This window comes from Silene latifolia, chromosome Y (genome assembly GCF_048544455.1).
Source record: "Silene latifolia isolate original U9 population chromosome Y, ASM4854445v1, whole genome shotgun sequence".
In the NCBI taxonomy this organism is placed as follows: Eukaryota; Viridiplantae; Streptophyta; class Magnoliopsida; order Caryophyllales; family Caryophyllaceae; genus Silene; species Silene latifolia.
Window position 1 is genome coordinate 226,564,240 of NC_133538.1, and position 12,742 is coordinate 226,576,981.

Genomic DNA, 12,742 nt, shown 5'->3' on the forward strand with positions numbered 1-12,742 from the left:
TTTGAACATTTTCTGTTAGACTTGTCGTTTATGGGGTGACTTAGTAGAAACCAAATTTTTTTAGTTGTTTTATTTAAAAAAAAAGGCCTAAACGTGTAGAAAACACGAAATGGCCTGGGCCAAAACATGTAGATTACATGTTTCAGTTTGGGCCAAAACGTGTACACTACATGTTTCAGCCTGGGCCAAAACGTGTTTCTAACATGTTTCAGCCGGGCATAAACGTGTTTTCTACACGTTGGGGGCATTTTTTTTTCTTTTTTTTTAATGACGAAGTCCTAGATAAATATTTACGCTTATTTTCGTTAACTGTGTTTTATTTAAGTTGTAGCCACAATTTCCGTTAACTATTCATCCAATTACGTTGATTATGATAGTAAAATAACGTATAAAAAAAACAGTGAGTGATAAAAAAACAGCGAAATTAAATAGATGATACGATTAATAATCAATTGATCTCCTATTACATATATATTACTTCAGATTCGTTTCCATTACCAAAAGGGTTGTGCAACAGACCCGAATAAACATAAGAGATCCAAAGAGTGAGTCTTTCAGTATAAATGTCTACATAATGAGCAATGTCATCATCGCGAAGTGACGACCATCGACTATGTATTGGAGGCATGGCACTGTTATCATTGACGCGTAATCGCACAAAATAATTACCTGTAAAAAGAATCCATAGAATACCATACGGAGCACGAACGCCGGGAGCTGCTCGTAAAGGAAGATAGGTTGAAGAACCTGCCCATATGTCTGTGCCATCTAGTGTATATGACATAGTCACGCAACATATGGTCAAGTTGAACAACGTAGCAAAACCAAATAAATCCAAACCTTCCATCCAATTTTTTTTTAGACATCCTTTATGTTTAGCCCATTTGATCCGTCTACAAGCATTATTTCGCTGACCATAATAAACTTTGGCATAAACATTATCTTTTAGCTCTCCTAAAAGTAGGTTTCGCATCTCGATGTAATTTCTAGCATTTCCGGTTTTAGCATGCGACAATATACGAAACCCACAATGACCATCCCCATCAAGGTCAAAAGCACCCAAAAAGCAATCTTTGACCGGGATCGGCACAAACTCCTCATATACGAAACCCCCGATGTGGGATATAGGGTCAAAATTGAGCGTAAGGGGAGCTTCGTCACCTACATTGAAAAACAATTTTATTTTTTAATCAATTAAACAATTAAAACAATTAAGAATTACGACAATTAAGAATTAAACCCATTAAGAATTAAAACAATTGGAAAACATACCTCCATCGGTAGTTGTTGTCGTACTAGGGTGACTACGTCTAGCATGTTCGACGCCAGATTTATTACGGGTATTTGACTTCCTCGGATGACCAGGGCATGTTTCTGCTTTTTCAAGTTCTTCAACAACCTCGTCCTCTGGATAGAGCTTACTGAATAGTGTCTCAATAACATCTCTTTGCACAGAAACGTGAGATTTCCGAACTTTATTTAAAAGTTCCTCCATGACATCATTAGGGCTAGAACGACGATGACTAGATTCCGTATAAGCTAACCTTGACCAGAAACCATGTATATCACTTGGATGAGTTTTTCTACCTTCCACGACCGCTGCATGAAACTTACAAGCACGCAACAACTTATGATTGGTTCATATTGTGCAACCAGAATACTCCTCCTAGTAACAACCCAAATCAGTCCCACGATTATATTCCACTTGCATTGCTTCAATTGCGGTCGCCGAAACTCTTCCACCCAACATTGAAAATATATTCCCATAATACAAGTTACTAACAACTCTCTTGCTTATAGAATTTTCCAAAGTCTTTCTGATCTCGATATGTTGCTCGTGCATCATAACATCAGCCCGTTTCCACAAGCTGTCAAGAGTAAGTTCAGCTGAACCTAACCACATCTTCAATTGAGCATACGCCGACTCAACTCTAGACGTAGTTGTGTTACCAAAATGAAGCACCAAATTAGTAAAACATTTGCCAAACATATGGATTTTATGCCACCATGTCAACTCAAGATAACTGATAAGTGCAGGATGACTACAATATTTCTTTTTTAGCTCATTCCACTCCAACTTACATTCATCAAATGTTTTAGCTTTAATAACTTTTTTCCAAGCGTCATGTGCTACCGCTTTCCCAAAATTACCATTCTTTTCCAAGATTGTTGCTTTGGCCTTAACTGCATTGTAAACGTGAAATAGGCACAGAAAATTATAGGACGTGCGAAATACTTCAGGGAGTGCAGAAATTAGATCACGCTGATCGTGATCAGTGACAAAGACCGTTGGTTTCACATCTGGTCCCAATAATGACTTCAGCCTTCTCAGAACCCAAATATAACCATCACTACTTTCTCTCTTAATTAACGCGTAACCTATTAAAATACTTTTTCTAACAGGTGTAACGCCTACACATTGAACCAATATAAGGTCGTACTTGTTCGTCTTGTATGTAGAGTCGATAAGAATAACATCGGGCCACGCTTTTAACATCTCTACACCCTCAGGATGAGCAAACCAAACATGTGTAAGAGCCTTTTCTTCCCCCTCCACCATGTATTCGCTGAGATAATTAAATTCGTTCGCTAGATGTAACATATATTGCACACTATTCCTCATGTCCATATCCTTTGCACTCAATCGGGCATTCTCATTGTAAATTTGTTTAAAAATTGGAGCCGGCTGATCAGGAAACCTAAGCGTAAATGCATGTCTAACCATCCCAGGTTTCACATGAGACTGTCGCTGTTGCTTAATAAATTCTTTCTGTTCATCAGTTAACTTTACTTTACGTTATGACCTTCAAGATACTTTCCAAAATTATGATTATGAAACCCGCACTTAGGAACTACTTCCCACCCACCAACACTTCTATTTATCACCCTTACTCCAAATGGACACTTTAATCTCTTTGTTTTTGACTTTCTTTGCGGTTTTTCGGGATCCTTCGCATTACTTTTGTAAGGTTTACTACGCTCACATGCAATAATTTTATACGGAGGACTTTTTTTCATGTGATACTTATATTTTATCAAGTGAAACCCCAACCCATAAGCAACATCATTAATATGATCAAATGCTTCTTCGAAGGTGTGAAACGTATAATCAAATACAAATTTATCATTATAATCAATACCGTCTCCATTGGCTTCCTCAGCATTTTCCTAAATTTTAAATAAATAACGAATGAAATTTAAAAAAAATGGCCTAAACGTGTAGGAAACACGAAATGGCCTGGGCCAAAACATGTGAAAAACACGCACATGCTGTTGGAATATGTGTCCTCCGACAATAATGCGATCACAACTGTTGATCATGATGATCACATGTTTAAATCTCATTATAAAGAATACAATTGGGAAGTAATATTTTACTGTCAACTGGTCCACACATATCGGTAATGATTGGCTGACTAGAGTTTGACATTACTGTCGTGCGACGGTGGTGATCAGTTGATCCCCTAGGTCATACCTAAAGGGCAACACTCTTAATTGATCAATTAATTGATCGTATAACGTTACGAGTCAATTCAATTATTTAAAATTGACGGACGATTTTGGAAGTAATATTTACGTGTCTCATTGAAATTTGATTAAATGAGATACGGTCTGAGTAATCGAATTGTTTCATTACTCTGATGAAATTATTGTTTAAGAAAACAATTAAATTGAATGAATTATTATAAATACAAGTTATTGTGATTTATAATTGGTAAAATATTTTGGTACAAGTAATTATGAATTACTAAGTCGATTTTTGTATATGACGTATTTTTATTAATACGTTGATTTTTAATATGTTAAAAATACATAACAAATTTATGTAACATATGACATGTGACATAAGACAAATTGACATTTTGACAAAGATAATATGGAGTCCATATTATCTTTGTAAACCGAAATTAAGGAGTATTAGGGAGTTTTATTGTGTTGATAATGTTAAGTGGTGAACATAATCATTCCCCTACTAAACTAGCCATGCAAACTAGTTGTCATTGTGAAGACAAACTCAAGCATGCATTGGCTCCCTCTAATCCCCTCTTCCACCCGGTTTTTTGAGAGGAAAAACCTGGTTTTTCCTCTTATTTTACCTAATATACACAAAATGATTTTGTTGTTCATTCATTCATTTTCATTCATTAAAAATATTTTAGAGAGATAAAATATTTTCTTCTTCTTCTTCTCCTCTTAACCGGTTTTAAGAGTCCAAAAACCAAATATTTTTGGGTCAATTTTATCACTAAATTAATATTGTTCTAGTATACATAATATTAATTTTATTAAGAGTGTGCCTTGGGTATTATACTTTGGGAGAGATCCTATACTTGGATCTTAGTTCTTCCATTAAGGAAAGCACAAGAAAAAGAGAGAAGGAGATCTTTCTTGTGCCCAAATAAACCGAAATACCAATGTAAGATAAAGATTTCTTCTTTAAATTGTTTATAGTTTGCATGCATAAGATCACCATTTAATTTTATGACAAATTAATATAAAACATATATGAATATGTTGAGTATATAGATCTACTTTTCCTTCAATCGGTATCCAGAGCCTTGGTTGTTTGCATGCAAATCGGTTAAAAGCTTTTCCGAGTTATACGATTAACATATAAAACTTGTTTAATTTGTGTTATTATGATATATCACGAAAATCATTATGCATGTTAAATTTTCTAGTCCTAAAATGTTTTTTAGGATATTTTGGTTAATTTATGGATTTTTATTGTTCATATTATATTATAATGGCAATAAAAATATGATTTTATGAATAAAATGTCATTTTCGGACTAAAATTAGCTAAACTTCGAATTTTCCAGTGATTTTTGGATATATTATCACATATATTATTTTTAGATGACCTGTAAAGTTTCATAATTTTTGGACTTTTTATGCTCGAAAAATGGATTTTTCATTATTAAAATCGGATTTAGATGAAAAATAGGTTAATATGAGATAAATTTCGAATCTGGTCATAGAAATTTAGTATGTTGTCACATGCAATTTTACAAGATGTGTGTAAAATAATAGGATATATTGAAGTCTTTATGCATGATTTATGATTTTTTGAAGAAAAATAGCATAAATAGTGACTTAATTAGTGAAATATTAATAAAACATACTCTATGACTAAGGAAAAACGTCACATGTTGCATTTTATTATCTTTTTCAGATCTAAAATTGAAAAGTTGATGAATATAATTTTTCTCATGTTTTTATGGTTTTTATTGATAAATCCGTTTAATCGCAACATTGTTTTTCCGGATAAATTTCAAAATTTTTAACCTAAGTTTTTGAACATTATAAGTGTCATGGTATTTTTCCCAGAATGTTCATGAGTTTAAATTTTGAATTTTGAATTTATTTGAAATTTTGTGATTTATTTGAAGTTTATAGCTTTTTATTGTAATTTTAGGTCCATTAATGAACAAATTTTAGAAATATGAGTTAATTATGGTCAAATAATTAGTGAAGACTAAATTTTGAGTCCTAAGAGGTTAGGGTAATTAACTTATGTATAAATATGAATTTATGTAATTTTTGTGATTATAAAGTGTTGAATCACGCAAATCCGTAAAAACCGAGTAATATACGATATTGGCTACTTAAAGGCGATTTAGCATAAAATTTGGCATGTTCATATATATTATAATGCTGCATTTTATTTTGATTGTCATAATTTTATTTTATGTAATTTTTGAATTATGTATTTTTACTTAGTATGGCCTTAGTTTTTAATTGGTATTACCCGAAATGTATGGGAATATCGATTCGGTTGTAATTTATTGTGATCTCGTATCACCGTTTTGTAATTTAATAGATTTATTTTATTTTAGTTACAAATGTATAATAGGAAATTATGTAATTTATTATGTAATTTTGTTCATTTCGGAGTTCCCAAAGACGGATTTCTTCAAGATGGCGATACATAAAGACGGTGTTACCTCGAGATGCGTGCCACAACCGAAGTTCAAGGGATCAATGGAGTTGGTTTCCGAATATGTAATAGTTAATTAGATTTTCTATTTTAGGAAGGCCATACTAGGATTTTTTTATGCTTTGCATTTTATTTATATGTCACATGCATCGCTAAATCGCCATAACTAAAACATGCATTATAATTTAATCGAGTTTATCGACCGTGTCAATAACAATTATCGTAGTTCACCGCTTTAGTTCACTTAAAACGTGATAGATAATAAATTGACATGACCTCTCGCTAAAACAATCAATTGAGACATAGCCTTACCAAATAGTAGAAACCACGAAAACCTATTTCGTGAGGGAGTGCACTCGGCCACACCGGGGTACAAACCTTGTTACGTAGGGAAAGTGGGTGATAAATGTCTATCCACCGAATTTATGTTGATAAGGGTTTTATCGGCCACACCGTGCCCAAGTTAATGTGGGTTTGGATCATGGACACATTTATTCGAAATTTGGATTGAACTCAACAAAAGTTTTTCGATAAGGGTTTTATCGGCCACACCGTGCCCTTGTTGAATGTGTTTTGGGCTAAACATAAATGTTAATGTAATATTATCGACCAAGAATTCTAAAAGTAGAATCGATTAAAGCGTTAATCCACCGAGTTATATTGATAAAGGTTTTATCGGCCACACCGTGCCCAAGTTAATATGAATTTGGGTCTTGGAATCATTTATCTAGTTGGGTAGAGGTCACTAGAAAAATGCATAAAACTTGTTTAAATTATACATTTTTACGAGTATTATTATTAAAACGACATTTGTTTTACTCCTTCTATTTTGTTTTGTAGACCACTTCTTTTTCTCATAACAAATGGCTACACCAACCCCTAACGCCACGCCTCTCGCTAATTCATCATGGCTCCGATCCTTCATGGATCGATGTAAACTTGAAAAGAATGGGTCAAATTTCTCCGATTGGGATGCCCAACTCAAATTAGCCGCCCAAGGTGACGACAAGCTTCGTTACGTTACCGAGGCCTCTCCACCCGAACCTACTACTAGGTCGACCGCCGCCACTAGGGAAGCATATGAGGCTTACCATAAGGAGTCCGCCGCAATGAAAAATGTGTTGATCTTTGCAATGGAGGCGGATCTCCAAAGGAGAGCCTTTAAAATGGGCACCGCTAATGAGATTTACTCCAAGCTTGTGACAATGTTTTCACAAACTCCACGGATCGTCCAATATGAGGCGGCCGCGGCATTCTTTGATCTCGACTTCAAAGAGGGCCAAAAGGTTAGCCCTCATGTGCTCAAACTTATGGAGCTAGTCGAGACCTTGAAGATTCAAAAGGTTGAAATCCCCAAAGAACTCATTGTAGATAGGATTCTACACTCTCTATCCAAAATCAAAGCGTATGTTCAATTCCGGGTGAATTTTAACATGCAAGACAAGGATGTGTCTCTTGAAGAATTGCACAAGTTACTTGTGCAAGCCGAAAGAGACATGGGATTAAATGTGAACCCACCAAAGGATGTGCTTAACATAAGCACTAAGAGTAAGGGGAAGTTCAAGAAAAATGGGAGGAAGGGTAAGAAGCAAGCTCCCACTTTCACCAAAGCTAAGACTTACGAAGCTAGCACTTCAAAAATCAAGAAGGGTCCTCTTGATAAATGCCATTATTGTAATGGTGTTGGACATTTGAAAAGAAATTGTTCCAAATACCTTGGTGATATTAAGGCTGGAAAGATCACTCCAGTAGGTAAATGACTATCCTTTCTTTTATGTTTCTAATTCAACTATGGTATTGTGATATAAAGTTGTGATAATGTATCTCCCTTTTTATTGTAAATAGGGCCTCCACCAAGCAAAGACAACGGAAAAGAAAAGCAAGCTTGAGAAACCATCAAGAAGCTAGGAATAGCTTTCATGGAGCTTCGCTTTTTATTGTCTTATTTTAATTATGTTTTGGATTTTAGAACATTTAAGTTTCCGTGTTCGACATGGAAAGGTATTTTGGATAATTGGTTGTATTTTGGATAATGGTGGCTTGGTTTGCAACCCAAGTCACCCGTTTTATCATTTTATCCTTGTTCTAAAATTCGTATTTACATGCTTGCTCTTAGAAACATATAATTATTCACTTAAAGGGATCTAATAGACAACTATAATGATGGGATTCATTATACGTCCACATGCTTAAAGCTTGTGTATGATCATTTATAAAGTGATATTGAGTCTATGAACTCTCTTAAAGGAATGTCAATAACCAAGTACACTTCAAAATCTAATACTATTAGTCAACCTATGAGATAGTTCTCCTTAAAATCATTATTTGTGTCTCATATGCTATCTTTGAATCTCTAGTGTATTTATTCTAAAGATAGAGTGGGAGAAAATAAAGACACAACAAGATAAATTTGTGTACTTGTGTAAATGAGATCTACGCAAGGGAGAATGATTTGAATGAAGGTATATCTATTTATATAGTATACCCAATAGATGAGATCTATGGTCTCAAATAGTTCTATATGACTAAAGAGACCAAGTGAAGTAATCATAAGAGTATGTTCTCAAGATAACTACACGTGGAGACCAAAAGAAAGTTTTGGAAGAAAAATGACTAATGTAAAAGTTTTGACTAGTTTATGATAAATTTTGACCAGTAGTTTCAAAATTGAGATTTACTTAAGAGGCTAAATGAATCAAAGTAACATCCTAGTAATAAACGAGATTTATACTAGAGGTTGCAAGGATTGATATACCGATATCCTCAATTGCTAAAAGTTAAGTATTAACCACGCAAAAGTCATTACTTAACCACATTATGAAAATGAATTGGTTAAACCTCCTTCTGAAAGGGATATTTTGAAGGACGTGTATTAGATATTACTTATATTTGATAAATGACTTTGCCACACATCATTAGACATGAATGTCTTAGAGATTAAAAATCTCTTTCCATAAGGTTAAAAATGAGACCGCTTCAAAATAGGTATTTTGAAAGGATATGATGGGAACATATATGGTTTTATCTCAAACAAAAGCAATATAATGTTTCAATTGAGTAGTCAATTGCGAATCAAGTGGGAGTTAGAAATTATCATGTGAAGACATGGAATTTAGTGGGAGTAATCATCTTATATAAGTTTATACCTCATCACTCATTGAAGAATGACAAGCTAATACCTTCCTTCACAGAGGAAGATTTGTGTTTTCAATTCTGGATGAAAATGGACCATGATGAATCCAACTACATCATGAGATGTTGGATAAGTATTGTAAGATACACATCAAATCAACGAGATACGTAGGTTATTCATTTAAATGAAAATGGAATTGCCATTAGCAGTCATGGTCGTTCCTTGAACCTAAATATAGTTGATGACATGATTAAAAGTTACTAATGTTTCCGCCATTAGAATAATCATGCGCATGTCCAATTATGAATCATATGCATAAGAGCATGATGAATCATTGGTAAGCCATAATAGAAACGTCATGAATTCTCGAGAAGAATCCGATGAGCGATTTCGGTGTTTGACAGAATGCTCTGTTATGTGACAAGAGGTTGCACATATTAATGAAAATCCGAGCACATGTAAGGATTTATGAGAATCCTAAGCCTTTCAAGCTAAAAAGAGAAATAAGAAGTTTGGAAAGATACTTAGTTGAATAAGAAGTTGCTCAAAACTAATCATTCCTAATTGCTAGGACTTGTGAGAAGTGCTAGGCTAATCATCTTGACAAATTGTTGCAAGACTCTACAAAACATATACCTAGTGCATTGTGTGTGGATGGAGCACTTGATCAGTACAAGTTATATCATTCACCACAAATTCGTTCGTTATGTGATAATCGATAAGGAAGTTCTTTCAAGATAAAAGAACCGAAACCAAGGTCGGGAACCTTGATGTGTACTTGGTAAGGTTCATGCTATGAGTGATAACATGAATGTAAGGGATAATACGATTAAGAAGTTTGAACACATGGACACGTAACATGTTAAACTTCTATTGCAATCAACAAGTGTTTACACACTTACGATATGCATCACAAGGTTGTAATATGTATTGACTACCCGAGTGTGATGTCGACATTTGTCGTTTGAGTTATTATTAACTCACCTTATACTTTGTTACATCCAACGGGTTGTGGAGACAATTGAACCCCGTTTAAGTGAACACGGATTAACATTGTATTTGCCCATAACTACTTACATGAGGTGACGTCTCGAAGTGACTAGAGTGTGATGCGATTGATGGCAAGTTCAAGTGCCATAAAGTCATATGAGAATGACTAGTCGATCATATAGGCAGGCTGTTAGGAACATTTTGTCGGGCCTTATGACCGCTTATAGAGTTCTGGCAAATTTATATAGCCTGGTTGTGGCGAGAGCTACTATAGTATTCAAATGAGTCGATTTTTTTGACTAAAGACTATTCGCCTAAGATGGCACAGTTTCAGATTAACTTTGATTTGTGTTACTACGACCTTCGTAAATGGGGTCAAATGGGCATATTTCGGGTTATGATGGCTGTGGCTAGTTGAAGGGAATGAGTGCGATAGGAATTGTCCACCCCTAGTCAGGGTTATAACAATATCTCAGGGCCACTCGAGGAGTAATGAACTGGAAATGCGTGGCCACGCTCGGAATGTATCCATGGTGGATAAATCCGGTCAATCAGTTATTCTCCAGATCGAGGAAACCACTCTCGATATGATCACTTGCAAGTACGACCTGAAAGACACCTTGCATTGAGTGGGAGATAGTAATAGGACAAGAGAATTGGTGACGCACACTTGTCGAGGACAAGTGGGAGATTGTTGGAATATGTGTCCTCCGACAATAATGCGATCACAACTGTTGATCATGATGATCACATGTTTAAGTCTCATTATAAAGAATACAATTGGGAAGTAATATTTTACTGTCAACTGGTCCACACATATCGGTAATGATTGGCTGACTAGAGTTTGACATTACTGTCGTGCGACGGTGGTGATCAGTTGATCCCCTAGGTCATACCTAAAGGGCAACACTCTTAATTGATCAATTAATTGATCGTATAACGTTACGAGTCAATTCAATTATTTAAAATTGACGGGCGATTTTGGAAGTAATATTTACGTGTCTCATTGAAATTTGATTAAATGAGATACGGTCTGAGTAATCGAATTGTTTCATTACTCTGATGAAATTATTGTTTAAGGAAACAATTAAATTGAATGAATTATTATAAATACAAGTTATTGTGATTTATAATTGGTAAAATATTTTGGTACAAGTAATTATGAATTACTAAGTCGATTTTTGTATATGACGTATTTTTATTAATACGTTGATTTTTAATATGTTAAAAATACATAACAAATTTATGTAACATATGACATGTGACATAAGACAAATTGACATTTTGACAAAGATAATATGGAGTCCATATTATCTTTGTAAACCGAAATTAAGGAGTATTAGGGAGTTTTATTGTGTTGATAATGTTAAGTGGTGAACATAATCATTCCCCTACTAAACTAGCCATGCAAACTAGTTGTCATTGTGAAGACAAACTCAAGCATGCATTGGCTCCCTCTAATCCCCTCTTCCACCCGGTTTTTTGAGAGGAAAAACCAGGTTTTTCCTCTTATTTTACCTAATATACACAAAATGATTTTGTTGTTCATTCATTCATTTTCATTCATCAAAAATATTTTAGAGAGATAAAATATTTTCTTCTTCTTCTTCTCCTCTTAACCGGTTTTAAGAGTCCAAAAACCAAATATTTTTGGGTCAATTTTATCACTAAATTAATATTGTTCTAGTATACATAATATTAATTTTATTAAGAGTGTGCCTTGGGTATTATACTTTGGGAGAGATCCTATACTTGGATCTTAGTTCTTCCATTAAGGAAAGCACAAGAACAAGAGAGAAGGAGATCTCTCTTGTGCCCAAATAAACCGAAATACCAATGTAAGATAAAGATTTCTTCTTTAAATTGTTTATAGTTTGCATGCATAAGATCACCATTTAATTTTATGACAAATTAACATAAAACATATATGAATATGTTGAGTATATAGATCTACTTTTCCTTCACATGCCTGGGCCAAAACATGTGAAAAACACGAAACCGCCTGGGCTAAATCGTGTAGATCACACGTTTGGGCCTGGTCAGTTTCGTTTAACCCACACGTTCAGGCCTGCTCTGTTTCCTGTGTTTTACACGATTCCGCCTGGGTTTAAACGTGTTTTTCACACGTTTTTGCCTGGGCAGAATCATATATCTGACCCGAATTCAAATTTTTTGCTAATCGACATATAAAAAAACGTGATTTAAATTAAAAAACTCGATTAATACCTTATTTTCCATGTTGTTGTAATCAAAACCAAATACGCTTCTCTTTTCCGTGTTACCCGTGTTGTTATCATCGTAACCATAACCACTTCCCTCGCCTTGATCATAACTATCATACTCATTGTAACATCGATACTGTTGTTCGGCATTCCAATCATTTTCGAATTGCTTTCCGTCGTAATTTTCATTAGTATACGATTCACACATGTACTGGAAAAATGGGTTATCGTCACCCATTTCCGGCTCAAGATAAAAAAAATTGTGTTTAATAGTTTTTAGAGAGAGAAGGGCAAACTTGTCAAAATGAAATGAAAATAGGGGCGACGTTTAGTAAAATAGGGGCGACGTTTAGCAATTTTGATATAATATTCTCTAATACTAAGAAATCCCAATTAACTACCCCTATGGACAACCAGCGCACCACCCGGATTCCACCACTAACTGACAACAGAGAAA

At 34.5% G+C, this 12,742-nt stretch overlaps 1 protein-coding gene across 1 annotated transcript; it reads right to left on the reverse strand.

Annotated features, from left to right (window-relative positions):
* Positions 1–463: 463 nt before the first annotated feature.
* Positions 464–12,523, reverse strand: LOC141630162 (uncharacterized). Its single transcript, XM_074443027.1, has 5 exons — positions 12,290–12,523; positions 2,887–3,168; positions 1,678–2,770; positions 1,273–1,599; positions 464–1,161 (listed from the first exon to the last, which is right to left on the reverse strand). The coding sequence occupies exons 1-5, from the start codon at positions 12,521–12,523 to the stop codon at positions 464–466; spliced, it is 2,634 nt and encodes an 877-aa protein (XP_074299128.1).
* Positions 12,524–12,742: the final 219 nt, after the last annotated feature.

What these genes read in the sequence shown, in the direction of transcription:
- LOC141630162 (XM_074443027.1), bottom strand. Translation starts at nt 12,523, where the DNA reads ATGGGTGACGATAACCCATTTTTCCAGTACATGTGTGAATCGTATACT. An exon ending in ACAACAACATGGAAAATAAG is followed by an intron (nt 3,169 to 12,289) that starts GTATTAATCGAG and finishes TTTAAAATTTAG; the next exon opens with GAAAATGCTGAGGAAGCCAA. An exon ending in TAATCGTGGGACTGATTTGG is followed by an intron (nt 1,600 to 1,677) that starts GTTGTTACTAGG and finishes AGTTTCATGCAG; the next exon opens with CGGTCGTGGAAGGTAGAAAA.